The following is a 26,212-nucleotide window of genomic DNA, read 5'->3' on the forward strand; positions in this document are numbered from 1 at the left end:
CATAACCTCGTCTAGGGATCCATATGGTTGACCCTCGAAGCCAAAAAGGAAAATGTGGTTGACTGATCCCGTTTTACGTGGGCAAGGAGGGTGGCGAAGGGCAAGCAGGAATAACTCGGGGACATGTTCAAACATGTTTCGTAGGACCATTTCCGACCCGAATTTCCCGGGGGAAAAAAGGATACACGCATCGTTCCACGGCTAATTCGACAATTATTTATCAAGATCAAACTGGGCATGTATCAAATGATCCTTGTAGCAATCAATGCCCACGATAACCCTTTTCTTTCCTTCCACCCGAACGAGACTACTATTATTTTGTTCCATCCTGCCCAGCCCGTCTCTACGTACCTGCACCTCTTCTGACTATACCGATATTCAGCCGCTGACAATAAAATAGGTAGGCATTTAGTAACAAAGCAAGTTTGCTGAACCTACCAACATTCGCCGAAGTCACGAGCGACGAGCAGGCCATATTTTCCCTCTTCAATACAGCGAAATCCAGCAATGCCTCCCCCTAGCGCCCTCCGACACGATATAGTTCAGGCTATACGCGAAAAGTTTGCCAAAGAGCAATTGAACCCGCCTGTCCCACGCAGTTTTGGAGATATCCCGGTCTCCTACGATGCCATTACAACGCAATGGCTGACTGCCACCCTGAATCGGGATTCCACCGGAACTGTCGTCAAGCACTATACGCTCGGCCCCGAAGATAATGGGACCGCCAATCGTCGTCGAATTAACCTGGAGTGGGACGGCCCCAGCGCGGCAAACTTCCCAACCTCAGTGTTCTGCAAGGCCACCCATGCGGTAGAGAATCGCATTGTGCTGAGTAGCGGAGGTACCCACAGCGAAATCTCATTCTACAACGATATCCGACCTCGTGTTGAAATTGAAGCTCCATCCGCGTACTTTGCCGCATATGACCCCCAGTCTTGGGCTTCTATGGTCATGCTGAAGGATATTGGTGACACCGCTACCTTTTGTACTCACAAAACAGTCTTAAGCAAGGCTCAGTTTGCCGAACAGATCCAGATCCTCGCTAGGTTGCATCGCAAATTCTACGATTCTAAGATGCCCTTCTTCAAGAACCTGGTGGGATACAAGGACCGGTTTAATAACCTCAGTTCATTTCTCGATCTTGAAACGGTCTGCACCAATGGGTTTAAAGCTGCGGAAGAGGTTATACCATCCAGACTGTTTGCACGGGAGGCGGAAATTTGGCCTGCGACGGTAAAGTCCGTACATCGCAATGGCTCTCTGCCGCCAACAGTGGTTCATGGCGATGTCCACCTCGGTACGTGATACTTGACAGACTTAGCTTGCGTTAATAGATGCTGAATCTTTGCGACTCAATAGGAAATTGGTACATCACAGCAGAAGGCCGCATGGGCTTGACTGACTGGCAGGCCCTATCAAGGGGACATTGGTCTCGCGATCTTGCTTACGTCCTAGGCACGGCTGTCCCTTCCGACAAGCGCCGGCTTTGGGAGAATGAAATGGTCGAGCTTTATGTTTCGGAACTGGAGAAAGAAGGCGGGCCCAAGGTCGATCCGAAAGAGGCCTGGTTGGAACTTCGAAGGCAATCATTTGGCGCATTGTGGTACTGGACAATGACTCTTACACCATCCACATCCATGCCCGACATGCAGAGCGAGGAAACGACTTTGGACTTTATTGGCCGCATCGCTGCACTCATAGACGACCACGATGCACTCGATGCTTTCGAAGATTAAATAGAATACTATTGGTAGAGTCAGATAGCATTTTCCACATATTGCCAGTGTGTGGGGTCTCCGAGGGTTGTGATAGAAATACGGCATCTTTAAACAGGAGCTGTCATGTTCAGCTACCTAGGCCTCTGCAAACCATTGTTATTTAATCCTTAAAAAAATTCTCTCCCTTAAGTATAAATGAATTCTTCATTGGGTCCAGTATTCAGTCAAAATGGCAAAGCCGCAGTTGCAATGGAGACAACCTTATAAACTTATGTATTAACCTGCAAAAATGATTATTTGCAGAAAATGGATATTTCCATGGGTTGTATTGTTAAGTAGATGTCTACCAAGGTTAACTACGTGTCTATCAAGCAATATAGCATCCATGTTTCCTGCTAGATCCTTCCCTTGATAAGCGTATTCACCCAGTCCGCCAAGAAAAGAGCGATTGTGCTAAGTGATATCCTTCTTAGCTTCCTTTTCTAAGTTCTCTGGTATGGTGTGACTTACGAATGGGGTGCAATTCTCATCAAGTATGGCCAAAAGTCCCGGTAAAATCGTAAAAGACCTTCCTTTCGCACAACCTTTGCAAAGCAGTCAAACGTACCGGTGTACATGGGCAGACCACTAGAGGGTCCAGACATTGACTGATTCTGGAGGCGCGTTTTGACAAAATCAAATGGCAGGCTTACAAATGCTCCAGCGAAACCACCAATAAAAGCTGCTAGTGCAGTTCGCTTCTCTCGGGACATCGATGAATGTTTCTGAATCTGATTTTTCGACTCAGAGAAAAAGGCCAGTTGGCCAAAATTCGTGGACATTGCTCGAATAATGGTCGGATTAGCCCCTTTCCAAAGACTAAAAATCCCTTCGTTCTTTGCGATGCGTCTTAGTGCATCGAAAGCAGAAGAGTAGTTCCTCCGGTATTGTATTGGTCGCATGCTGTCTGCCTGCATTTGAATCAGGGCGACCTCTGTTGGGTTGCCTATGAAGGCCGCCAGCGCCCCAGCACCGAGTCCAGCGAGGGCTCGCTCATGGAATCCAAGAGATCTATCTTGTTCGTGAGCTCTGCGCTCAAGTTGTTGCTCAAAGGTTGAGAAAAGGCCTAGACGCAAGGTTCCATAGACAAGTTGCCGAAGAAGACCAGCGGAAAGGCCTTGATAGAGGCCGACAACCCCATCGCTTGCGACAATATTTCTCGCAACGTACCACGGGGATGACTTGCCCTGACTTCGATCCGTCAGCTGCATCCTAACCTTGATCGTATCTATGGGCTGGATGCAGGTAGTGGCGACCATGCCAGAGCCACACCCCACAATAAAGGGAATACATCCTTTCACAAATTCATTCACTCTTGGCGGTGATGAGCGCTCAAGTTTTAGATTTGGTTTCTCCATTTCGCGTGTAATGTGGAATCGCGGGATTTGAGAGACAGGATCTTCGAAAGGGAAAGGCTTCCGGCCCACCAGCAGGCCCACCTGGGCAACTGCATGAAATAATGCCCATACTATACAAGTGCGGCCTCATCATTGATTCTGCGATGTTTCTACGGCTGTTCGGGGGTCCAGTTGTGGACAAGGCTGAGTCACCTCGGCGTCCATGATTGATACCCTCGGCTCAGCATCATTCTGACTATGGTCATCCCGGGAGGCTAGTTGCGCAGCTCAAATCAAGCTTCATATACTATAATCAGGCTCCACCTTTAATCCACTTCATTTTAATAAAAAGCCTAATGCTCCAAATTGGAGGAGAGTGAACCCATCTGCTCAGAACAACCACCTCTCGGATACTTCACCCTTCTGCCCTTCGACAAAAAAAAAGTTCTTCGCTCTGCCATCTCATCCACTATTATACATTCTAATTTCAGCCATGAAAAGACAACTCTCGGTCAACTCCCTTTCCCTTTGTTCGATAATATGCAGAGCCCCGACGCGGGGCACAATTGCCTCCTCCAATCTCCGCAGTGCTATTTCTACGCCGAACATCAGAAAGATTCACGCCCGCGCAACCGAATACCTACCATCCAATCTCCCTGAATGGACGGAGTCACAGCGGTCGGTCCGCGAAGCAGTCTCCGCAATATGTAGCCAATACACCGATGAGTATTGGTCGGAGAGGGACATGGAGCACAAATTTCCGTGGGAGCTCTACAAGGATCTGGCTTCGAATGGATGGTTAGGGATCTGTCTTCCAGAGAAATATGGCGGCTCTGAACTCGGTATATCGGAGGCAGCCGTGATGCTCCAGACTGTATCTGAGTCTGGTGCAGGAATGAATGGCGCTTCCTCGGTCCATATGAACATCTTTGGTCTGGAACCTGTTGCCAAGTTTGGGACTGATAAGCAGAAGGAGCAATGGCTTGTGCCTTTGATACAGGGCAAAGAACGTGCCTGTTTTGCAGTTACAGAGCCCAACACCGGCCTAGATACCCTGCGGTTACAATCATCAGCACGCAAGCAAGGGGATCATTATATTCTCAGTGGCTCTAAGGTTTTTATCTCGACTGCCCAGGTGGCGGAAAAGGCCCTGATCCTTGTCAGAACTACACCCCTCAAGGATGTCAAGAAACCTAGCGAGGGGCTCTCCTTATTCTATACCGATCTTGATCGATCTGCCGTGCAAATCCACGAGATTCCTAAGATGGGACGCTCCGCAGTGGACACGAATAGCCTGTCCTTTGAAGACTGGAAGGTGCCTGCAGGCGATTTAATTGGACAGGAAGGCGACGGATTCCGTATGATACTGCACGGTATGAATGCTGAGCGTATTCTTGTCGGGGCAGAGGCCTTAGGGTTAGGATATGCAGCATTGCGCCGGGCGTGCAATTATACTAGCGAGCGGGTTGTCTTTGGAAACCCCGTTGGCAAGTATCAAGGAATTCAACACCCCCTTGCCGAATGCTGGATGAACCTCGAGAGCGCCCGGCTAATGATCTACCTGGCGGCGCGGCTCTATGATGAAGGGTATGAGGATGGGGAATATGCCAATGCTGGGAAGTACCTGGCCTCAGAAGCCGCCTTCAAGGCCGCAGAGCGAGCAATCATGTCTCACGGAGGTATGGGATACGCAAAGGAGTATCACGTGGAGCGGTATTTCAGAGAGGCGGTCTTGTCAAGAATAGCTCCGGTAAGCGGGGAAATGATCAAGAACTACATAGGTCAGCGTGTTCTGGGCTTGCCTAAAAGTTACTAGATGTACACATTCATTTCATAATAATTTCGGGCATGAGCTTAATCAATTTGCATAACCGAGGCTATAACCACTTAGCGTACTTGGCTTCGCCTCCGCGCTTTGGGCCATTGTCAAGGATATTGAAAGTTTCTGAATCTCCCAAATCCTAGGCTTTTCATTGGCTAGAGGCTCAAAAACACTGGCCCTTGCTTCCCCACACCCGGTTTCCCCGCTTCCGGGGTATCCTCCTTTCCCCACACCATGTCCAGTCCCAAAGTCAGCGTCTCAACCTTGAAAATATATACATCTGCCTACAACCCATACAGCGTTTTCACTAGCACCACAACGCTCCTCTAAATACCCTCTGTTCCTCGGTATCTATCCTCTTTAGCCGAACCTGTTTCCTTCTCGATGGATATCCCAGGCCCCAATTCCACTTTCCCCCAGGGCCCCAGCACCACCTCGGGGCAAAATGCAGGGCAGAAACGCCCAGCTTTCGAGCACAACAAAGAGCAGCCGTCCAAAAGGCGTGCCGCCAGAGCATGTCTATCCTGCCGTAACCGCAAGGTCCGCTGTGATGTGGTCAACGGAGGACGGCCTTGCACCAACTGTCGCCTTGACAACCAATCATGCGTGGTAAAAGAGTCTAATAGAGGCCGAAAGCCTGGTGTTCTACCCACAGTATCAAATCAAGCGCCGCCCGAGTCCCCTCCGCATTATGTATCACACAATCGACCATTTTCTCCTGTCCGGTCTTCCCGAAGTCAGCGTACACCATCGCCAGGTCAGCAGCAACATAGCAGGCCAAGTGAAGATCTTGACGCGCTGGCCTATGACGGTAAGTCAATTGTGTTGACTAATTCGCCCGAGAAAGCGGTCGCTGCTTTTGTATTCAAGTATGAACCTAATTTTTCGGTAGACCAACCGAGCCTGAGCCCTTCTGAACAGGCGGGTGATGAAGTACCTGTTGTTATCGTGCCGCAAAGCAATCTTGGCCATGTCAACAATTCCTCATCAAAAGAGGATAACCCCCCTTTGACCCAATCACCGACGTCAGTTCATTGTCAGGTACTCCCCAAGGTCAATGCCTCGGGCATATATCTTCCCCCCTACATCAAGCCCATGCCACGTCATATCACAGATCGAGATATCAGCTATCTTGCGGACAAAGATGCCCTCACTATCCCTGACAATGCGTTACGGGATGAAATTTTGAGGGCCTATGTCACCATTGTATATCCTTTCATGCCTACTGTTGACCTTGAGGACTTCCTCTTGTCCATAATACAGGGCAGTGAACGCGGTTCTGTGAGTCTGATATTATTCCAGGCTATCATGTTTGCCAGCGTTGGATTTGTCGACGCCAAGTTGCTACAGTCACGAGGCTACAGTAGCAGAAAGGCCGCTCGAAAAGTCTTCTTTAGCCGTGTTCGATTGCTCTACGCACTCGATTTTGAGCAAGAGCACTTGCCACTCCTACAGGCTGTACTACTCATGACATATTGGTACGACTGCCCTAGCGATGGTAAAGACTCCTGGTATTGGACTGGTATTGCATTCAGTCTTGCCCAGGTAGTTGGCATCCACCGCGAAACAGAACTTTGTAGAACAACAATCAAGAAAAAGCGGCTCAGGCGGAGGATATGGTGGTCATGCATCATTCAAGACCGGCTGCTGGCGATGGGGATTCGCCGGCCCTCTAGAATTCGTGATAAGGGGTATAACGTGCCGCAGCTTACGTTAAACGACTTTGACCTAAATGAGCCCTCACATACCGTGATCAAGTTCCTTGGCAAATCAGGAATGCTCTTGTCAGACCCATCGGCACGCTCTACTATGGCAGTTATGTGCATCGAGCTAAGCAAGCTTGCGGTTTGTTTAGGTCACATTCTCCACTCACAATACTCAGTTGTGAGCGACCAACCCATGATCGCCGAATATATGCTGAGAATCATCGTCGTTCCAACGCGGTCGAAGTCGTCCGCGGATGATGTGACCAAATGTGACCTGGAGCTGAAAGAGTTTGTCAATAATCAAGATGCCCGGTCCAAATACACCACTGGCACTCGACAGACAGGAGATAAGAATGAGACAGACCGAATAATTCGCCTGCACCAAGCCATACTACGTATGAACTATCTTGCAGCGGTCAATATTTTGCATAAGCCACAGGTGTTCTATGCAGAGTCTGAGACCACGGATAGTAACGCCCAAAAGAAGTCATCAAGAGAGAAAGTCACAAATGCTGCTATCGCCTTGACAAAGCTAGCCTTCGATATGCAGATGGACAGCCAGCTGCAGTATTTATCAACTAGCAGCGTTCCAGCATTCCTGTCAGCTGCCTTATCTCACCTAGGGGATATGCGTTCTCACGAAGAGGAGATTCGCAATATCAGCGTTGGCCGCTTCTATCAGTGCATTCATGTCTTACATCAACTAAAGAGCGTATACAGCTCAGCCGACTTCGCTATTCATTTCCTTGAGGCAGTCTTGAGGAAAAGCGACATTGCTGTTCCCTCCTTAGTACCTGAGTTGCCTTCGACTAAGCCAAATTGGAATAAACCCCAACTATTGGGATGCCGAAGCTCAACCCCAGAGAGTGAAGCCGTTTCTCAGGTCGCCACCGCATATCCAAGTCCCTCGAGCCATCCAAATATCACCGAGCCGCCTGCAGGGATTTGGAATGGAACCAATAACCATAATTGTGAGACCGGCAACGACGACCTGCGTTGCCATCAATATAGTTCGGAAGCTTGGTCGGACGGCGACAGTCAACTTGATGCTCCCAACATCGTGGCAATCGACTTTCTACCCGACTCTTCGTATATGGGAAATTGGTTCAACGTTGGTAGCCCCGTCCCAGCATTCATGAACTTTGATAGCTCTAACACTTGGGCGGTACCAAACAATGTCACTTCAGGCGAGGAGTTGGGTTTGCTCTAAGACTCATCTTATGTTATTTTATTCTCTCACTAGGTTGCCCTGAAAAAGGTTCACCAGCCAGATCGCCCGGTCGGTCTCTTCCGGGGTCAAGGTTTTCTGTCTTCATTAACTCTGTACTTGCCGTACTCAATCCATAATCCTAAAGAAGCACTGGATATTGCCTTTCGACTGCGGGAATTTTCCAAAAAAAGATCTCTTCTGACCCACCGTTTCATGCAACAAGGCTTTCATTTTCAATATTTCCAAATTAATTCACCACAAAAAAACCAAGCCACGCAAAAGCAAATCTCCCTATATGATCTATTGTAGTATAATATTTATCAGCTTCTTGAATAAGCTAAAGTCAGACAATCATAATGTCGTACTTGTATCCCCCGTTCTCCGCTCGAACTCTTAACCTCAGTCTTGGTTCCTTTATTATTCATTCATGTCTCACTACATACGCTGATAGAGATTCATGCCGCACTTGCAATATCGTGCCACAATGAGCAGGAGACAACCTAGCACCATGGAGGTGCCACCGAAAAGCTGCGCATATAGATACCGACCACCATGTATATCGACCAGAGCTCCTGCAATCGGAGGTCCCGTCAAAGATGCAATACTGACAATGGAGAAGATCATTCCAATACGAACTCCGGCTTTGCTCGGTTCATCCGTCAAGCTTGCCAGGGCTGATGGGAAGAGACTCTGCACACCGCCACCAAAGAAGCCGTAAACAATAACAAATGCGATAAGGCCGCCATAAGAGTTGATAGCAATCCAGCAATACAGTAAGACAGCCGCAAACCCGCTCACTGGAATGAACATATTCACAGGGCCGGTGTAACGATCCGAGAGGAATGCCGGGATCAGACGGCCAGGCAAACCCAGCCCGTTCATGATCATCAGGACAGAGAAAGAGGTGTAATCGGATACACCAATGATGTCCTGTCCAAACGAGCGAACCTGAATATGTTGGTTAGTCATTATGGATTATGGACAATTGGGGAAGGACATCAATATAGGAATAGACTAACATAGTCATAGGCATAGTAAACGGCCCAGAAGCAGAAGAAAGTCCCCATAGCGAAGAAGGTATAAGAGAGATCGGTGAATGCCTTAAGCTCGATCAAAGGGCCCGATTTACGCGGAGGCAAGCGCTGCCGCACACAGAGCAGGATAACACCTGCATTAAATAGGAGCACAAAACCCATCACGCGTACAGTCCAGGCAAAGCCAACGCGGTGTAGAAGAGTCTGTGCGATGGCCGGAAATACCAGCCCACCGGTGGCCGCACCACAGGCGGAGATAGAGATGGCTATGGTGCGCTTCTTCGTGAAATAGGTGGACATCAAAGCGACGATGGGACAGAACAGCAGCCCATCTCCAATACCCTGGCAAACACCCTGAGAGAGTAGTAACTGCCAGTAGCTGGTGGCCAGCGAAGTCATAAAGACGCCTAGTAACTGCATGAAAAGGCCAGCGGCCAAAGTGGCACGGATATAGCCCGCATCCGTGGCTCGGCCTGAGAAACTTCCTAGGAAGTAGACGAAAAAGATCTCTAGTGAACCAACCCAGGCAATGTCCGAGGAGCTGCGGTTCAAAGTGGTGACATAGTATGACTCAAAAATGCCATAGGAATTGATGTATCCCCAGACATTGAAGACAATCAAATGGCCGCATAAGACTTGTAACCATGCAGTGAGTCCTCCATCTGGGGCTTCCCCCACCACCGCCTCTTTAAAGGGCGTACCCTCGGTATCAGAGTCCAGGATACCAGACTCCTTGAAATCTTCGTGGACTTGAGCATTGGCAGACTTCATGATGTAAGAGATTCCGACTGTTTGGGGATATGGTGGAATCGCCTTCAGTGATAAAAGAGCAGCAAAGGACGTTAGAAAGATCAAAGCCCGACTAGTCTCGGTCTCAATCAATTTAATTATTCAATATTAATAGGCAACAGAGTTATCTAGTGGATGCAACTGCATATTAGTGCGGTTTGTCTTGCTGAGAACTAAATTAGTAAAATACAGACGTAGAAAGATCTCCTAGAGGCTGAAACATATAAAATACAGTAACAATACATGTATTGTACGGGGATGAACGAAGCCGGCGGCCGAGGAGGAAATGAATAGATCCCGCCTCCTGCATAGGTCCTTGCCCCCCTGCGGGTGGTCTGTTGACGCGTATCACGCTAGTCTTCTTCTCAGTCTTAATAGATCCGATCCCGATTACCAAGGAACGCGCAGGTAGAGCGTGAATTGCGCAATAATGGTCGCAAGCCTAGCCGTATTGTTCACGCGTATGGCCAGGGAGGTGCAGGATGAAGTCTCTCCTTTGTCTGTGCTTCTGATGTCCTGTCGTTGGTTGATGAAGCTCTCCTAGACCTGGTACCGACGCCCATGGCTATTCTTGACGACTTGAACGCCTCCTGCCCCATGGTCTCTTAGCCCATGCAGGCGAACCTATACCTGGTCTCTTTTTTTTTGGTTTTCATTCAAGATGACACACGCGTGCATGAGTCCATGGGTTCTCCATATTTACAGCGCTGGGTCAATCAAAATTGGTTTAGATATTGTTTAAAAAGATATTGTTTAGAATAAGTTATTTAAAATCTTCGAGATTCAACAAATCATCATGTTAGATCACATCAGATAACATGGGTCTTCACAGTCCTGCATGATCAATTGTGGCTCCTAGTTCTTCTCTTTGCTATTTTCCCCTGTAATCCGCACACACTTGGCTGCCTCAGTGTTTACTTGCAACGACAGAAGGTCTGGGCGAGAATAGTGGCCAACAGTATCAATCATTGCCTTAGCATAGTCGATATCTTGGAGGTCAATATCGGCTTGCAGAATACATTCTTCACCGGCGGGAGGTGCCTCTACGAGAGCGGCTCCGTCTGGCCCAAAAATCATAGAGAAACCCCCACTTGGCTGTTCATAGAAGTCATCAGTAGCTTTCACAAAAACGGAAAGATGTGTAAACGATATGGTAGAAACTAATTTTGAAGAAATCCTGGAGAAAAGTTAAGAGGGGTAAATACCGTTTGAATAATTCCTCCTTCTATCAGATTTTGTTTCTGAAGACTTTCTTTCTTGACCACCTGCGTGCAGACCAGCACAAACGCCTGGCCCTCAATAGCGAAGAATTGGCTAGCATTTCGGCTGGCCACGTCCGTCTCATGGAAAGGCCATTTCATCCCCTTCGGCTCGGGGAACTCCGCTGGCCAGCTTGCAATATGGATCTGAACTCCCTGGGAGTACTCATAGAACCGCAGGAGTGGCTGCAGATGTTCCCAACAGTTCAGGCCTCCAATGCGACCGAATGGAGAATCCACCACAGTGTGGAGGGACTCCGCCTGGCCTTCGCCCCATATAGACCGTTCGACATGAGTGGGTTTAATTTTACGTCGGTGATGAACAATTTCACCGGCGGGGTCGATGAAAGACTGGGCCATGTATAAACTTCCACCGTCGCGTTCGCTGTAGCCGAGCACAATAAAAATACCCGCGTCTCTCACAGCCTGACGAATTGCATCCATTTCTGCGGAGTTGCGGGCTAGTGAATTAGCCATGTACTGGTGCATGAGCTCCATATTGTCCACAACACTGCCCGTCCACATTGTCCTACCGCAAGTGGGGCGACTGTGTCAATTAATGATCCTCTAGTGTTTTGCTAGCTGTGGGTGCAGTTTCTTACCACAGATACCCGGGAATCCACACTTCAGGAAAACCGAGGACATTGATGCCCTTCGCTCCAGCTTCCTGAATCAATGCAATAGTCTTTGCAACGCTGCCAGCCAGATCTACCCAGGAGGGTTCAGCTTGGACAGCCCCCACACGAACTTTAGTCATTCTCCAAGGCTGTGAGGTGTTGAACTCCTAATATTTCGAGATTAACTAGAGTCCAATGGCGCAGAAAGGCAAAAGGAGCTTTGGTGATATGCCTTGAGTTGTTGTACAGGCGTCCCAGTGCTATTTATCTCCTACGGCCTCGCAAAGGCATACCTGTTTAGGAAGGCCCTTCCTTGCTCAGTACGTATCAAACTTTATCCTTTTTCTCTATGTTATTGTGCATGTGGTATGGCGGCATATACAAATTGGTTTGACAGTTTGGTACGGGGTGCGCCGGGGCAATCCCCCTCGGGGTCCCATAGTACGAGGAGAAAGGTTACCGTACAGTTTTTGGGTTGTAACGGAAATATACGGCGTAATTTACCCGTAGCTCAAGGGGCCGAAATGCTTATCTTGATCGCAAATGTTTTCCCTTTCACAGCGGTTCCCCACATAGCTTGCCGATCTTGGTCTAGCTCGGGAGTCTAGCGGGCCCACAAATCAGAGTGATATCTTAAAGAGCAATCTTTTAATGGAAAAATGCAAATTATTCGTAAGCTTGCGGGCCGCTTCCAATATTTGTAGTACACATAGCCTATTCTAAACAATTATGTTCGTAATCCGTCATCCGTAGAGCAAAGCCAAGCGGCCCATGCTTTTCTCCTCCGTACAATCTATATAATACTGCCTCCCGAGGTCGGAGTCTCGAGCCCCTAGTCAGCAAAAGTCCCCGAAGTTTACTGATAGAAGTTAATTGGTCATGATTGACACCAGTCTAATGTCAGAGTCTACGGTTAACTCCATGGCTTCCACACAGTTTTTAAGTATTAACATTATGATTATCCAGTTAACTATTCACAGGATCTGAGACGAAGTCAAGAATCTGTATCCACAATATTGTACACCTGTCAGATGGCTTGTTGAGTTGTCAAAGCTAATTCACATTGTGAAGCATGTCCGGTTAAACACTTGAAAGGATCCCTCTGTAACCAACACGGGTCTTTATCTCCACGTAATTCGTTTAGATAAAAGACGGCAAAAAAGAAATCTCCAGGATCATGGACCGCCAATCAGCTAGTGGACGATCGGGATGGAGCTCAGTCTGCTTCCAGTATTGCTCCACCATTCGTCGCATATAAGTAATATTATCAATCCTCCGCCGTTGCTCCATCCGGTGAATTGTTTCTAATATGGCCGCTTTCTGCGTTTCGTCTCGACTGCTGGCGAGAGCAATTAAGAAGACAGGCCAAGGCGACGTACAATTGGACATGTCCGCGATCAAAGCTAAACTTCTTTGCACCAAAGCATGCAGTTCCAGCGATGCTCCACCGGTCCAGAGAAATTGAATGTGGATGTAAAGCAGGGCTCCGAGACGATATAGTTCTGCTGTCTGCGGTACAAGTTTTTGGCTCGTTATCCACAGCTGTGGAGAGATAAGCTTCTGCTGAATGGTCTCCAAGCGGTGAAACAAATCCTGGAGGATATAAGAATCAGGTGATTCATTAGCCGTTAATTGATGGCAGGCAAGACTGTTGACTGCGGAGATAATATCCATTAATTCCAAGGAGCAACCGAGCAAGCCCACAATCTACATTAAACGTGGTTAGGGCAGCAATTTCGAGAAATGTAGCGGGTATGGGTTGACATACAGCTGTACGGCCTTCATTATGTACCCGTGGAATTAATGCTTGACTGCAGCTCGTGTCATCCTGACACAGTAAAGGGTTACTGAATCCAGCCATTGTATCATGGTAGTATACCCAGCTTTCTAGAAAAGAGCTATTCTGCGATGCAGGATAAGCAGGGTTGGACGGAGATAGTTCCAGTAATAGGGACTTGGCACCCATCAAGTGTACTCTCCAGTTTCCTTCCGAGGCATCAAAAACCTGTGGGCCAGGATATTAGCATTTTGTCTCCTGTGGGATTTTGGAGAATACGGGTGGTATACTTCATAGACACAAAGCAGCATACATGCGGCAAGTTGAATCATTCGGCTTGAAGAGTCAGCATCCAAGGCTTTGCAAGATTGCGATAAATGTTTGATTGCCTTGACTTTCTGATCCAACGCTTGTCCCAAGTGCCCCAGATAAAAAGCAGACAGAGCAAGAACAGCATGCAACAGAGCCTTGCCGGCTACATGGGTCATATCGGTCAGGATCATTGGCAATAAGATGTTTCGAAACCCATTAGTATCATCGTCCACGGTCGTAATCATGCGCGACAGAACGGCCTCATCTAACAAACACAATAAGCTTCTTTTGGTCTCCCTTATTTTCTAAATTTACACTTGTACGGAGCGAAGCCAGAGGAGGTGAAATGCTCAAACAAGGGACATATTACTTACAATGCGTAAGCAACACGCGATCGGGTTCTCCACCCGTCAATTCCAAATGGTGGATCTGCCTCGAGGGTGGTGGCAGAGCCACCCCCGAGACAGCGTTGAGAAAGACAATATCATCCACCGACATATTAAGGAAATTATATGACGCGGTTTGAGACTTGACGGGAACGCGGCCAACCTGCAGCTTTGTCCATTTTAAGCGCAATCCGTAACTTTCGCAGGATCGTTCGGTTCTGCGGCAATTATTACACCATGGCAGAGTTCGATCGCAACCAAGTTTTCGATCTATATGGAATGAAGAGTCAGTGTCAATTGGAGTTTTGCTCGGTCGTTATGAGCCAACGGAATCACCTTTACAAGTCCAGCAATTCCTCTTGGCGAATGGCATTGCTGTCAGCGCCTCCAGAGACAAGCCCTGCTTGTTCCCTGCATACAATCTTTATATGAAAGTCTATAGGCTTCCTTGAAGTGTCTTTGAACCAAGCCATTTGCAAGGCCAACCTATGGGTGTAGTGGATTTTCAGCTGTTCCCCCGCGGCGGCACCCGGACTAACTCAGGCTATACTCCGGGAGCCGATCCTCGGCAGCCTCCACCTTCAACAATCACATTACTTCTTTGCTTTGTACTCTAATGCAATTATCTGGAAAATTTGCCATGCTACTTACTGCTTGATCTATTCTTGGTAGGTATCCCACACACTCAGAGTAAATTCTCCTTATTAATCAACTGATCATCCTACAAAGAATTTGTTCAACTTGCCTGCATGCCTTGTATACACCGCTTATCGATAAGATAACATCATGTGACAGCTTCCGCGGAGTCGGCACGACAAGATCGGAGAGAAACAAAAATTCCAGGAAGCTGGAGTCGACGCTTGGTTCCGTCAAGTTCTGGTCTAATCCATAAAATCTTTTGGTCCAAGCCCTCTTGATATACCCCGCACCAATTGAACTTGACTACTTGCTGAATCGCACCACAACATGTATACAGCTCGGCGCGCAGCGTCGCAAGCGCTTCGGAGATCGCGCAACCCCATATTTTCTACAAGTTCGCGACGATGGAACTCCACATTTGAGACGAGGGAATGGTCGACGCCTCTGGCCCGCACGCTGGCCCATGCGATGAAGGTGTGTCTACCCCGAGTCTCGCATAGCCATGTCCGTCCCTAACGACCTTGATAAACACCAGGTTACGGGTCCAATTCCAATCGCAGCATTCATGCGCCAGGTCTTGACTTCCCCAGAAGGCGGATATTACACTTCAAAACCCGAGACTGGAGCTGTTTTCGGAAAGCATGGTGACTTTGTCACATCTCCAGAAATCTCCCAGGTTTTTGGTGAATTGGTAGGCATTTGGACAATTGCTGAATGGATGTCGCAAGGCCGGAAAAAGAGTGGCGTTCAATTGATGGAGGTTGGGCCTGGAAAGGGAACTTTAATGGATGATATGCTGCGGGTGAGTGATTGCGATAACGGTTTGTACTACGAGTTGACTAAACTGGAGTAGACATTTCGGAATTTCAAGAGCTTTACTTCTAGCGTCGAAGCCATCTATTTGGTGGAGGCGAGTCACACTCTACGAGAAGTACAGAAGCAGCTTCTTTGTGGTGAAGCTGCCATGGAAGAGACGGACATTGGACACCGGAGCACATGCAAATACTTCGATGTGCCCGTTATCTGGGTGGAAGATATCCGTCTCCTACCACATGGTACGTTAAGCATTGAAATTCAGACAATTCACAGTACTGACGAGATGTTTCTCTACAGAGGAAGGCAAAACACCGTTCATTTTTGCCCACGAGTTCTTTGACGCCCTCCCAATCCATGCATTTGAGTCGGTCCCTCCTTCTCCCGAGAACGAACTCCCGGAACAAAAAGAAATTATGACTCCTACCGGGCCTCAGACACTTCAGCAACCTCTCAAGGTTAAGAACACCCCTCAATGGCGCGAGTTGCTTGTTACCTTGAACCCCAAGGCCGTCGAAGATAACATTGAAGGGGAGCCCGAGTTCCAATTAACCAAAGCAAAGGCCTCCACGCCAACATCTCTGGTGATCCCCGAGATCTCTGAACGCTACCGCGCACTCAAGTCACAGCCCGGCTCGACTATTGAAGTTAGTCCTGAAAGCAGAATATATGCTGCTGATTTCGCTCGCCGTATCGGCGGGGATGCCGCTTCTACACCGTCCGCAACGAAGCAGAAGGTCAATCCCAGCGCACCACAGAAGAAGACACCTTCCGGCGCAGCTTTGATCATGGATTACGGAAGCATGTCGACAATTCCCATCAACTCGCTCCGTGGTATTCGGGATCATAAAATAGTGCCTGCACTATCGTTCCCCGGTCAGGTGGATGTGAGTGCCGATGTCGATTTCACTGCGCTAGCTGAAGCTGCCATTGAGGGTAGCGATGGTGTCGAGGTTCATGGCCCTATTGAGCAGGGTGATTTCCTGAATGCAATGGGCATCACAGAGCGCATGGAGCAGCTCATTCGCAAATCTGGAGATGATGAGCACAAGAAGATTCTGGAGACTGGATGGAAGCGCTTGGTTGGAAAGGACATTGCCTCTATGGGTCAGCTTTACAAGGTCATGGCCATTGTGCCAGAGAATGACGGCAAGAGACGTCCTGTCGGATTCGGAGGTGGTCTTCAGATGTAGACGCCTGATTAGATATGTAAAAGTATTATTTGTACAATAGTGAACGATTGGTCCACTCCAAGGCTGGTTCTGTGGAACAGATACCAATCATTGTACCAAATACACACCTGTACCTTCCATTCATGAAAAGCAAAGCTTTGCAGAAACATTAAGTAGATTTAATATGTATGTACCGCCTTTAAGTCCCGGTGGTATCTCTCATCTAGTCATATCTCATAAAACGCGACGCCACAGAAGCATCGCCCACAAACATCCCTTTGTGTATATTCGCATGCCAGCATAGATCCATGAACAGATTCCAAGCAGTAATGGATCTAGTACTCCTGCCAGATATCTTCCACATAGGACTCTGTCAGGGTTTCATCCTTGCCATACTTGTCCTGCCATTCCACAAAGCCACCCTCGAGGACACAAATCAGCTGTTTCCGGCTCTCTTCAGCACCAAGGGCACTTTCACGCTCACGGGCGTAGCGAAGAGCAGCAGAGGGGCCACGCTGCTGGCTGAGTGCGCAGTGGAAGATAACCTTCTCGGTATCCTTGAGAGTTCGCACGAGCTCCGGCATGCGGACATCAAGAGTGGAGCTGGGAACCCAGGTTGAAGAGCGAATGTGTCCACCAACGTGATCTAGGTTAGTTAACATTTGATTCGCAGTGTACCTGATCATTCAAGATGGTCATACCTGAATCACGGACGTCGATGATTGCTAGCTTGGCGGGGGTGGTGCCGGCTTTAAGCTGAGCGGCTAGGGCATCACGATTAATGCGCGGCAGAGTCGCAATGTTGAGAGAAGACATCTCGGAATTTAACACTGAGTTCAGTATGAACAAGGATCTGCCTGTACCCTTCAATAAAATTTGAAAGCCAAATAAAGAACGTAGCTGAAGTAGTCTCGCCGACACGGATTGGTTATGCGGCGCTTCACGTGACCTCGAATTTGGTCGGATTTTCTTTTGAACTCCGCCAATTGTTGTCGCGACCTCACCCAGTCATTCACCCTCCACTCCCTCCCACCAAGAGCACCAGCCAAACCTGTCAATTGAACCAACCGTTCAATCAGGTGCTCTGTAATCCACAATGGAATTCCGCGCCCTGGCCCGCGGCCTCCGTGCCCGACCAACCCCATGGCTCCTCAACACGCCTCGCATCCAGCAATCCAACATCCTCACCACACTCCGCTACAACTCCTCAAGCTCCTCCCCACAAGAACCAATCAAGCCTCCCACACAAACTAAGGATTCGTCCCCATCCGCACAAGCAACCACAACCACACCCACGGAGACCGGGATCCAGGCGGAAGAAACAACCAAGTCCGCCGCCTCAGACTTCGACGATATCCTCAACAAGCTCGAGCTTGGTAACCGCTCCGGATCACAGCGTGCCCCAACCCGCAGCAGCCGCATCGCCGATGCCATCTCCGGTACCATGTTCCCGTCCGCTTCGCGCGACGGCGTCGCCGGACAGCTGGCAAGCCGGAAGACCGAGCTGAAGCTTGGACCTACTCTTGGTCGGCAGGTGCACGTTGAGCCGGAGAGGGGCGTGGATCTTGGTGCTGCTATTCGCATGTTGGAGGTCACTTGCAATGCCAACCAGATTAAGCAGCAGGCTAATGCACAGAGATTCCATGTGCGGAAGGGTATGAAGCGCAAGGAGTTGAGACGGTCAAGATGGCGGAAGCTGTTTAAGTTTTCGTTTAATGAGACCGTTAAGAAGATTCAGAGGATGCAGGCTCAGGGTTGGTAAGAGTTTCATCTTGGTTCTTGCTTCTTGGGTTTTGTTGGAAGTTCGGTCTGTATCTTGTATATACTGAGACTGGATTGGATTGGACTGAGCATAGGCTTGACTTGACCTAGCGTGGTATCAGGCTAAAATTGGGGAATTTATTGTGCTCCCCCCGTTTTGTTTTAACATGTATAACTATCTGTTTATCTATTTTGTTTGCATTAGACATGGAATGCATTGATATTCATCATAACCAGTCTTGTTGGTAGTTTTACAACAATCTTCCCTCATTTTCAATACACACTATACACGAGTCTATAGGTACTTATACTAATGTTCACAGTCCGTCAATCTTGAATCAATCCCTCTTGCCAGTAGGGAATCCTCCATACCCTCCATACCCAGCACCATTTCCATTCGCGCCAACAGTCGCAGAAGCAGAGTATCCCCCATATCCATTAATGCGTCCACCATTTCCGAATGTCACATTAGAGCCCGCACCACGAGTAGACGGCGCACCCAGAATGCCATCACCCCGCCACCCAGCTTTTCCTCGGAAGCTCTGCCCATTCCGCTCCCAATAAAGTGCAACCAAAGCGCCAAGGGAAGCAGCCATGATAAAGAAAAACATGCGAGAGAAGAACGAGCCAGATCCCGAGCTCTGCGAAGCAGTAGCAGGGCCAAGACCCAAGAATGAATCCGTCTTAGATCGCTCTGGCCATCCAATCCCAGCACCACCCTCTAACCACGCAACATGGAACGAAAACGTGAACGGCTCGCCGCGAACCACTTTCGTGCCGTGTCCCAGTGTCCAGGGCTCGCGCGCGGCTTGTGCAACGGCAACTGCTTTCTCATCATCCTCGAGCTCGATGTTCTTAACCGCAACCTCGAACTCGGGCGTCGAGTATGCCGTTCCGGCGATAACGTAGCCTGGTTGTCCGCTTTGGGTTCCCTTGGAGATACCCTGCTGCGGTTGCGCTGCTGCGTCGGAGGGAATATCGTGCATGAGCATGTTCATATCAGACCAGATGTGTAGGTGGCTGAGCTGGAGTGTGCCCTGCAACGCGATGGTGAGGGGAGTAAACGGGGGACCGTTCTCGCTCAGCGCGATGAAAGGGTCCTTATCGCTGGATTCTGGGTCTGAGTCTTCGGGTGTGTTTGGGGTTGAGGAGAGGGGGGATGTAGGTACGCGACAGGTCATTGGGACATCGGAGTGCACGTAGAATTCGAAGAGGTGGTAGAGCGTGTCTGAGAGCTCGGGGATGGTGCAGGTGATTGTTTCGGAGATGCCATAGCGGAGGGATAGTGGGCGGGAGGTTTCGTTGCAGGTTACGAAGGGGATGTATTGGAGTTTGCCTAGGCCATCTGTGATCTGGTGTTTTGTTTGTGGTTAGTTGGGATGGAATTGGTTTGTTCAGGGTTAGGCGCATACATGTTCTCCTTCCCTGTTGACACATCGGATTAGCATTCGCTCGCGATTCCAAGACTGGAAGGAAGATCACATACAGTGTTCGATTAAGACAGGACACGGGGACTTCGTCGCCAATTCTGTATCCATCCCCGCCATTGCTGGTCCCCGCCACCGCTGCTGTAGGCCACAGTGCTGTCGCAAGGGAGAGTGCCACCGTGGCTGGGAACCTGGTCAATGAGCGTAGAGGAGACATGTCGTTCATTTTCATGACTGTGGTAGTAGTCACCCCCACAGCGGCGAGTTGGTGGAATGGGGAGTCGGCGCGGAGGAGACACGGAGATGTTCAGCCACAAATTGCGGAGCCAGCCAACCTGTCCATATCAACGCTATCTAGATCGGAGTTGATCCACCCCTGAGGGTCTTGAACCCCCATTTGCCAACTTTATCTATTTACAATCTTCAAATTGATTCTGCATTGCATTTACTAACGGGAAGAAAAAGGTGTGAAATATCCATATTTTGAAAATAAATTAACAGGTCAAAGGTTATCATTGCTCATCATAGCCGTCTTATCCACCACGGTCGTTACTCGCGACATAATATCTACGCCAGCTTGGCCTTCTCCTTGAAAGCAGCAAGCAGTCCGCTGGTAGAGGCATCGTGTGAGCCACTGGCACCCTCGGACTCCAGCTCCTTCTGGATGTTCTTGGCCAGGACCTTGCCAAGCTCGACACCCCACTGGTCAAAGGAGTTGATGTTCCACACAGCACCCTCGACGAAGGTGACGTGCTCATAGTAGGTGATCAAAGCACCCAGGGTGGAGGGAGTGATCTTCTGGGCCAGGATGGAGGTGGTGGGACGGTTACCCAGGAAGGTCTTGTGGGAGACCAAGTGCTCGGGAGCACCCTCGGCGCGGACCTGATCGGGGGTCTTACCGACCATCAGGGCCTCGGACTGGGCAAGGAAGTTGGAAGCAAGCATGCGCTGGTGCTTGCCGTTCTCAACGGGGTTGTGAGACTCAGCCGCCATCAAGAAGTCGGCGGGGATGAGCTTGGTACCCTGGTGTAGCAGCTGGAAGAAGCTGTGCTGGGCATTGGTGGCGGGCTCACCGAACAGAATGGGGCCTGTAGTATACTTGACATACTCACCACTGCGGGTGATAGCCTTACCGTTGCTCTCCATGGACAGCTGCTGCAGGTAGGCGGGGAAGCGGTGCAGGTACTGGTCGAAGGGAGCAACCAGGTGAGTCTGGGCACCGAAGAAGTCGCTGTACCAAACACTCAGCAGACCACCAATGGCGGGGATGTTCTTCTCGAGGGGAGTCTCGCGGAAGTGCTTGTCCATGGCGTGGGCACCAGCCAAGAACTGGTGGAAGTTCTCATATCCGATGTACAGAGCCACGGAAAGACCGATGGCGCTCCACACGGAGTAACGGCCACCAACCCACGAGGCGAAGCCGAACATGTTCTTGCTGTCAATGCCGAACTTGGTCACCTCAGACTCGTTGGTCGAGAGAGCAACGAAGTGCTTAGCGATGTGTGCCTCATCCTTGGCCGACTCGAGGAACCAAGTCTTGGCAGAGTTGGCGTTTGTGCAGGTCTCGGCGGTGGTGAAGGTCTTGGAAGCGATCAGGAAGAGAGAGGTCTCGGGGTCAGAGTCCTTGAGGGCCTCAGCGATGTGAGTGCCATCAATGTTGGAGACGAAGTGCAGCTTCATGTCGGGCTGGCCGTAAGGCTTGAGAGCCTCGGTAACCATGACGGGGCCACTAAAGGGAGAAAGCATCAGCTGCTATTCGATTTGAGTATGGAAAAAGCGACAGAAACTTACAGATCCGAGCCACCGATACCAATGTTGATGATAGTGTTGATCTTCTTGCCAGTGTAACCCTTCCACTCACCACTGCGGACCTGCTCCGAGAACTCCTTCATGTGCTCAAGCACGCTGTTGACCTCCTCAACAACGCTCTTGCCATCGACCTGCATGGGCTCGTTGGAGGTGTTGCGCAGAGCAGCATGGTAGACAGCACGGTCCTCGGTGAAGTTAATGTGCTCACCGGCGAACATTTCATCGCGCAGCTTCTCGACGCCAGCCTCCTTGGCGAGCTTCACCAGCAAGGAGAGGGTCTCCTCAGTGAGGAAGTTCTTGGAGAAATCGAACAGAATGCCCGAGTTGTCCACGGTATTGGCAAAAGTGTGGCTGAACTTCTGGAAGCGCTGGGGGTCCTTCTCGAAGTATTCCTTCAAGACAATGTTGCGCCCCAGGGTGCTGTGGTGCTCCTGGAGCTCCTTCCAGGCATTGAGATCTGAGGCCTGCGAAAAACCAGGCATGATGAACGGCGATGACGCTATTTGGATCCCAGGTTAGTGCGGGGCAATCGGGAATGAGACGAAGAGGGATTCAACCCAGTGAATACCCAGGAGACTTACAAGATGGGACGAAAATATGGGAAATGGGGTATTACAAAACGATTAATTAAGGGAAGCGCGGATCAAGATATAGCAAAGGAAAAGAGTTGAGGCCGGCGCGCTGGGGTCCGGTGGAGGGGCGCCGTGGGGCAAGCATCATCATTGCCGCATTCGGTCCTGGTCTGGAGCGGGTTTGTTTTCTAATCAGAATTCCGGTTCAATTGCCGTTCTTTTGTAGACGTTGACATATATTACATCAGTGCCTGATACCGACTTCATTAATTCATGAGTTACTTTTTATTTTGCTATAGATTATGTTGAGCTACATGTATCTACCATTGATGGGTACATGCAGAAGTATCCGGATCTGCAAGTAGAATATGCAACCACCATTGACACTGCATTCTGTTCCGTAAAGTCTGGAGTATGAACTATGTTGAATTTGTCCAGGTGACCTAATGAATTCTTCACAGCTATGACCTCGGGATACATGGTGTTTCAGGGAATTTAACCGGCCGGTGAGAATTATGGGTTCCGGGTGTTTATTGTCCGAGGCCATCCCGACTTCCATGATATTCTCCCGCATGTATCCGTATGGTTTTATAACAGCTAAATGTGGGTAAGGCTGGGTTATGATGGAATTCTATCTTCGTTGAACGTGCTGTCCAAAGTATATATCCGTCAGTCACTCTAAGGCTCTACCTCCGGGGCTATTATCAACACTTCTATATCCTCAAATACGGGTACAGCTGTCCAAAGATCTCAATATGACTTGTCTGAAGAAAACAAAATTCAACTTTCACAAATTCATAACAAGCAATTAAAGCGTTCACTAAAATTGTTTCCAAGAGCTGTAGGACTGCGTCCGCCAAGATCAGCGCACGGACCCACATAGAAACCGCAACTTTCTTTCCTCCAGTTTAAGCTCTATTAGCAGTAACGTCGCCTGGAGCTGCAGCTCATTTTTTGATCGATTTCTTATTCCGAATCTCCTCGGCGCTAACGTGCGCACCTCGACCATGTACAATCCTTACCAACGTAAGTACTCTATCAATCAGCAGTCGCGAATCAACGATAATGCTGAAGTTCCTACGCGCCGCAAATACTGACTTGAACTCCAGCTCCAGGTGCTTACGGCCATCCTCAGGACTATGGTGCATACCCCGGTGCGCCTGGCGCACCCCCGGGCATGGGTCAGTCTTCGGTGATCCCCTCCAAGCCTAGCAGCATCGCTAATAATTTCCAGCTCCTCCTCCAGGGATGGCAGCACCCGGTACAGCCCCTCCTGCGGCCATGCAACAGACGAACGCCCAGCAACCTGGCCGTGGAGGATTCCCGGCCAACTTTCAACCGCCACCAAATATGCCCAACATCAACTTCTCCGCCCCAGTGATTCGCCTGGGCACTTCCGGTCCGGCGAAGCCTACCGGGCCAGAAATGGGCCGCGAGCGTGGACCAGAGGGCCCTGGGCGTCGGGCTGGTCTCGGTTCTTCTAGCGAAGGACAGCGCCACCACGGCCGCGATACGATGATGCCCCAGCCGCCTACCCGGGATGAGATCGTGAGAACACTTTTTGTCGGTGGAATCACGGAGGGCGCCGGTGGTGATGATGGCATTGAGCGCATTCTGCAATCGGCGGGCCGCTTGCGACGATGGATTCGGGCGACAGATGCCGATGAGAAGCCTTGTCGGTTTGGTTTTGCTGAGTTTGATGACCCGGAGAGTCTGGAGACAGCAGTTGAGGTACTCCAGGACATTGAGGTTCCTATTAAGCGACAAGTGCCTCGCGCTGAGGGCGAAGAAGAGCAAGAAATTGAGAAAAGCACTCTTCTTGTAAGAACATCGTTCCCTACTATGTAATTTTGCATTACTGACTATCTATAGGTTGTGGTGGATGAGAGCACAACCAAATACTTGGAGCAGTTCAAGGACAGCCGAGGCGAACGAGACCCCGAAGAGATCAACGCACGCTTTGAGGCTGCCCGTGGTGAACTGAAGAATGTTCTGAAAAGCCTGTTTCACCCTGCAAACCCCACCCAGAAAGAAGATGCCTCTGCAGTTGACAGGGAAGGTGATATTGAGATGCAAGATGGCGATACTCCAAAAGACGGAGAGGTTGTCACTATTCCTATCACTATTGAGGATGAATTGGCCGATATCCCCCCGGAGATGCGCGCAAATGTGGCCAAGGAAATTGCTGCATTCCGCGAACGGAGTAACCGCCGTGATATTGAGCGACTGAAGCGCGAGGAAGAGATTGAGACTATGGAGCGTAATCGCAATTCTGGTTCGCGCTACAACCGCCTTGCATCTCCCCCTGCCTCGGCTCCCAGCGGCCCCGCTGGTGGTGCGAACAACATCCCTCTTGGCCCCCGTGAGCGTGGTATGCCCAACGCACCGGCCGGCCCCAAAGGATTTGGTGTTCAGATCCCGAAGGATTACCAGAAGGGCGTGTCATTTGTCAATGGTGGTACCAATGGATCCCTAGCCTACGGAAGCCGTGAAGATGAGGACTCAGATGCGAGCGATGAGGAGCTTGAGCGCCGTCGCCAGGCCAAGCGTGATGCGGAACAGGAGAAGCAATTCCTCGACCAGGAGCGCCGGTGGCTCAACCGAGAGCGAAGCCGAACAGCCGCTCTGGAGCGTGAGAAGAAGCGTGACAAGGAGGAGGATGGCAAGCTGCAGGCTGCTCACGATGAGATGGAAGAGCGGATGAAGGAGTGGAACGATGATGTTGAGGCCAGCCGTAAGACCTCCGAGTACTACGCTGACCGTGGTGCTTGGCTCCGAAACCGTGCAGTATACCGTGCTCGCGAAGCCAGCTTGGACGAGGCTGATCGTGCTGCTGAGGAGCGCGAGCGTGCCCAGTCCGCCAAGAAACAGGAGCAGGCCCGTGGTGCTGCGGACGATTTCCTCGCCCGCCAGGCTCAGGAGCTGGAGGCCCGTCCACAAGAGCCACGCGAGCCTCAGCGCTTCAAGTTGTCTCTCGGAGCTGCGGCTCAAAAGGCCCAGGCCGCAACCACTCGTCGGACCGCGGCCGAAGTCGAAGGCTTGCTGGAAGACGAGGAGGAACCTGCCACGGTCACCCGCCGCCCTCTTATCCCGATCAAATTCGATACCGCTGCCGAGGCTGCTGGTCTTTCAGACGAGGAGCGGGCACAGGCGGCGCGCCAGCTGGCCGCAGAAATCCCCACCGACAAGGAGGGGCTGTGGAACTGGACCGTCAAGTGGGAGTTTGTGGACGAAGCTGTTCTCAGCGATCAGATCAAGCCCTTTGTCGAAAAGAAAATCGTCGAATACTTGGGTGTGCAGGAACAAATGCTGGTGGATGTTGTGGAGGGACATATTCGCCAGAAGGGCTCTCCCCAGGAGCTGGTGGATCAGCTTGCAGAGGTAAGTTTCTGACGTGATCCTTTTATCTTTACGATGTGCTAATTCAAACTTCTAGGCTTTGGACGAGGAAGCCGAGGTGCTGGTTCGCAAGTTATGGCGGATGCTCATTTTCTTCTCAGAGAGCGAGAAACGTGGATTGTCGGCATAGTGATATGGTGCTGCAACATGTTGATACGACTTCCTGAAGCTTCATAGTTCCAAAGTGCAAAAAATATGCATATTCTTCAAGTATTCCTTGTTTAGGGTATCGTGGTAATTGTAATAAAGTCAAAATGCTTTGAAGTCGCTTGGTCCAAATTACAATGCAAGATAATGGTTCAATCGAGCCTGTGTATACCCCAACCATTCAATCCTATGCAGGACAAGGCGGTTTAGTATCACTACATATGACCTTCACATTATATACCTCCAACCTTGCAAGGACCTACTGTAGTGTGAGTTTATAGGTATCCGAGTGTGTACTGTACTCGATAATATGGCTCTGAGCTACGAATACTACGCTTCAACTAATACCTCTTTTTGGCGTTCAATCAACGAACTCCTATAGTTCGCCTGCACTAAAGGCTAATTAGGGTAATGTCAACCCCAGATAGCCGGAGGTACTCCGATAGACCTCCCGGAGCGCTGATTGG

General features: G+C 49.9%; 12 protein-coding genes across 12 annotated transcripts; 6 read left to right on the forward strand and 6 right to left on the reverse strand.

The window, feature by feature from the left end:
* Positions 1-507: 507 nt before the first annotated feature.
* N7503_001012 (aminoglycoside phosphotransferase protein) lies at positions 508-1,736 on the forward strand (the record flags this gene model as incomplete). Its single annotated transcript, XM_057060573.1, has 2 exons — positions 508-1,297; positions 1,360-1,736. The coding sequence occupies 2 exons, from the start codon at positions 508-510 to the stop codon at positions 1,734-1,736; spliced, it is 1,167 nt and encodes a 388-aa protein (XP_056927496.1).
* Positions 1,737-2,224: 488 nt separating this feature from the next.
* N7503_001013 (uncharacterized protein) lies at positions 2,225-3,115 on the reverse strand (the record flags this gene model as incomplete). The annotated part of the gene is made up of 1 exon (XM_057060574.1): positions 2,225-3,115. One exon carries the CDS (start codon positions 3,113-3,115, stop codon positions 2,225-2,227), a length of 891 nt encoding a protein of 296 aa, XP_056927497.1.
* A 472-nt stretch (positions 3,116-3,587) lies between these two features.
* On the forward strand, positions 3,588-4,910 carry N7503_001014 (acyl-CoA dehydrogenase family protein; the record flags this gene model as incomplete). The annotated part of the gene is made up of 1 exon (XM_057060575.1): positions 3,588-4,910. One exon carries the CDS (start codon positions 3,588-3,590, stop codon positions 4,908-4,910), a length of 1,323 nt encoding a protein of 440 aa, XP_056927498.1.
* Positions 4,911-5,300: 390 nt separating this feature from the next.
* N7503_001015 (Zn(II)2Cys6 transcription factor) lies at positions 5,301-7,832 on the forward strand (the record flags this gene model as incomplete). The annotated part of the gene is made up of 1 exon (XM_057060576.1): positions 5,301-7,832. One exon carries the CDS (start codon positions 5,301-5,303, stop codon positions 7,830-7,832), a length of 2,532 nt encoding a protein of 843 aa, XP_056927499.1.
* A 435-nt stretch (positions 7,833-8,267) lies between these two features.
* N7503_001016 (uncharacterized protein) lies at positions 8,268-9,637 on the reverse strand (the record flags this gene model as incomplete). Its single annotated transcript, XM_057060577.1, has 2 exons — positions 8,268-8,780; positions 8,852-9,637. The coding sequence occupies 2 exons, from the start codon at positions 9,635-9,637 to the stop codon at positions 8,268-8,270; spliced, it is 1,299 nt and encodes a 432-aa protein (XP_056927500.1).
* An 873-nt stretch (positions 9,638-10,510) lies between these two features.
* On the reverse strand, positions 10,511-11,671 carry N7503_001017 (carbon-nitrogen hydrolase family protein; the record flags this gene model as incomplete). Its single annotated transcript, XM_057060578.1, has 3 exons — positions 10,511-10,750; positions 10,861-11,461; positions 11,517-11,671. The coding sequence occupies 3 exons, from the start codon at positions 11,669-11,671 to the stop codon at positions 10,511-10,513; spliced, it is 996 nt and encodes a 331-aa protein (XP_056927501.1).
* A 3,301-nt stretch (positions 11,672-14,972) lies between these two features.
* N7503_001018 (S-adenosyl-L-methionine-dependent methyltransferase MidA) lies at positions 14,973-16,651 on the forward strand (the record flags this gene model as incomplete). The annotated part of the gene is made up of 4 exons (XM_057060579.1): positions 14,973-15,119; positions 15,181-15,447; positions 15,499-15,700; positions 15,759-16,651. The coding sequence occupies 4 exons, from the start codon at positions 14,973-14,975 to the stop codon at positions 16,649-16,651; spliced, it is 1,509 nt and encodes a 502-aa protein (XP_056927502.1).
* Positions 16,652-16,965: 314 nt separating this feature from the next.
* N7503_001019 (phosphatase YCH1) lies at positions 16,966-17,446 on the reverse strand (the record flags this gene model as incomplete). Its single annotated transcript, XM_057060580.1, has 2 exons — positions 16,966-17,276; positions 17,332-17,446. 2 exons carry the CDS (start codon positions 17,444-17,446, stop codon positions 16,966-16,968), a joined length of 426 nt encoding a protein of 141 aa, XP_056927503.1.
* A 280-nt stretch (positions 17,447-17,726) lies between these two features.
* Positions 17,727-18,392, forward strand: N7503_001020 (mitochondrial 37S ribosomal protein bS21m; the record flags this gene model as incomplete). The annotated part of the gene is made up of 1 exon (XM_057060581.1): positions 17,727-18,392. One exon carries the CDS (start codon positions 17,727-17,729, stop codon positions 18,390-18,392), a length of 666 nt encoding a protein of 221 aa, XP_056927504.1.
* Positions 18,393-18,729: 337 nt separating this feature from the next.
* N7503_001021 (uncharacterized protein) lies at positions 18,730-20,044 on the reverse strand (the record flags this gene model as incomplete). Its single annotated transcript, XM_057060582.1, has 3 exons — positions 18,730-19,743; positions 19,804-19,816; positions 19,878-20,044. The coding sequence occupies 3 exons, from the start codon at positions 20,042-20,044 to the stop codon at positions 18,730-18,732; spliced, it is 1,194 nt and encodes a 397-aa protein (XP_056927505.1).
* Positions 20,045-20,385: 341 nt separating this feature from the next.
* N7503_001022 (glucose-6-phosphate isomerase) lies at positions 20,386-22,109 on the reverse strand (the record flags this gene model as incomplete). The annotated part of the gene is made up of 2 exons (XM_057060583.1): positions 20,386-21,547; positions 21,610-22,109. 2 exons carry the CDS (start codon positions 22,107-22,109, stop codon positions 20,386-20,388), a joined length of 1,662 nt encoding a protein of 553 aa, XP_056927506.1.
* Positions 22,110-23,206: 1,097 nt separating this feature from the next.
* On the forward strand, positions 23,207-25,728 carry N7503_001023 (uncharacterized protein; the record flags this gene model as incomplete). The annotated part of the gene is made up of 5 exons (XM_057060584.1): positions 23,207-23,225; positions 23,309-23,380; positions 23,434-24,020; positions 24,072-25,580; positions 25,636-25,728. 5 exons carry the CDS (start codon positions 23,207-23,209, stop codon positions 25,726-25,728), a joined length of 2,280 nt encoding a protein of 759 aa, XP_056927507.1.
* Positions 25,729-26,212: the final 484 nt, after the last annotated feature.

Source organism: Penicillium pulvis, assembly GCF_028828015.1.
Source record: "Penicillium pulvis strain IBT 33274 chromosome Unknown contig_10_segment0_segment0, whole genome shotgun sequence".
NCBI classification, from domain to species: Eukaryota; Fungi; Ascomycota; class Eurotiomycetes; order Eurotiales; family Aspergillaceae; genus Penicillium; species Penicillium pulvis.